The sequence below is a fragment of the Buceros rhinoceros genome, unplaced genomic scaffold (assembly GCF_000710305.1).
Source record: "Buceros rhinoceros silvestris isolate BGI_N320 unplaced genomic scaffold, ASM71030v1 scaffold15202, whole genome shotgun sequence".
Classification (NCBI taxonomy): domain Eukaryota; kingdom Metazoa; phylum Chordata; class Aves; order Bucerotiformes; family Bucerotidae; genus Buceros; species Buceros rhinoceros.
This window is the reverse complement of record NW_010400812.1, coordinates 35,420-36,634: the sequence shown is the minus strand read 5'-3', so window position 1 is coordinate 36,634 and position 1,215 is coordinate 35,420. Positions and strand designations below refer to the sequence as shown.

Genomic DNA, 1,215 nt, shown 5'->3' with positions numbered 1-1,215 from the left:
CCCTACCTAAGACTGTTCATGCTTAAAACATTATGAACTGTGCATACCTCTGCTCACCTCAATGACAATTCACACATGATTAGTTTTATGGGCTGTGAGAAAAGTTAAGGCTTCATTTGGAAGCTTTTACAGAGGAATGGAAAAGGAATGAATTTGACGAATACAAGGATAACCAGAAAAAACCAAACCAGCCCCAAAGAGTAGGATTTTGTCTATGAGCTTGCCTGAATACAGCAGAGGATGTAACCTACATTACACTAATCGACCTACCACAAGGTATGCAGAGTTCAATATATTATCAGAAAGGGTCTGCCTTTTAAAAAGTCTGCCCTGCTTTGGTGCTTCTGTGATATTTTCACTGTGGAGAAAGCGCACATGAACATGGAAGAAGCTCATGAAGAGCAAGACGATGATTTTCCGATGTTGATTGATTGTACTTAGGAGGCTACTGTTGTTTAAGGGGAAAGTAAAACATAACTAAAATCTCACAAAACTTCAATGACATCAGAAAAGGTATCACATACAACTAATTTATATCACCTGAAAAAGCCAGAGTTCAAATTTAACAAACAAAACCTAAAAGAAGATTATATAACAGCTGAAACAGAATAAGCTTATAAAATAAATCAGGACAATACAGTAGGAATTGAATTCAGAAAGCCCTGCTATTGGAGTGGAAAAGAGAAAATTCACGTTGAACTTGAACCTCACCCTGCACTTTATGAATCCATCCTGATAAACCCAGATTTGATCATCTGAGTCTGCATCTTCTGCAACCTGTATCCTGAGAAGATTCAGGTTGTCTAAGTTTCCATCTGCTGACATGAATTTTCCTGTTTCCTTGTTTCGAAGCCTGAAGTACACGCGTTTCTGCAGAAAACAACCACAGTCTCAGCACAGGACGCGTCCTGGTTACACGTCTGGTTGACTTCAGAGCAATTACCATTCAGGGCAGAACCCTGTGCTTTTCTATCATCTTAGAATTTAATTCTAAGTGTAACCATCTAGGACAAGCCACACTTTGGGAAGTCACCATTCTGCACAGAGAGTTTCATGCTTTCCTATGCTCTGAGATCAGCACGCAGTGGAAAGCTAAGGATTTTTAGTTCAGAGCTGCACTAACTTCTCTCTGCTAACTTCTTGTATAGATGCTCTTAGCTTTCACTAAGGGTGCACTTGTGCAGTGCTCCTGATTTCACTGGCAGCAAGAATTGC

At 39.8% G+C, this 1,215-nt stretch overlaps 1 protein-coding gene across 1 annotated transcript in view; it reads right to left on the bottom strand.

Annotated features, from left to right (window-relative positions):
- Positions 1 to 1,215, bottom strand: part of AIM1 (absent in melanoma 1) — a 40,708-nt gene that overhangs the window by 4,972 nt on the left and 34,521 nt on the right. Inside the window, exon 19 of the mRNA XM_010132045.1 lies at positions 712 to 870. Within this exon, the coding sequence (XP_010130347.1) occupies positions 712 to 870 (159 nt within the window). The remainder of the gene's footprint in view (positions 1 to 711; positions 871 to 1,215) is intronic.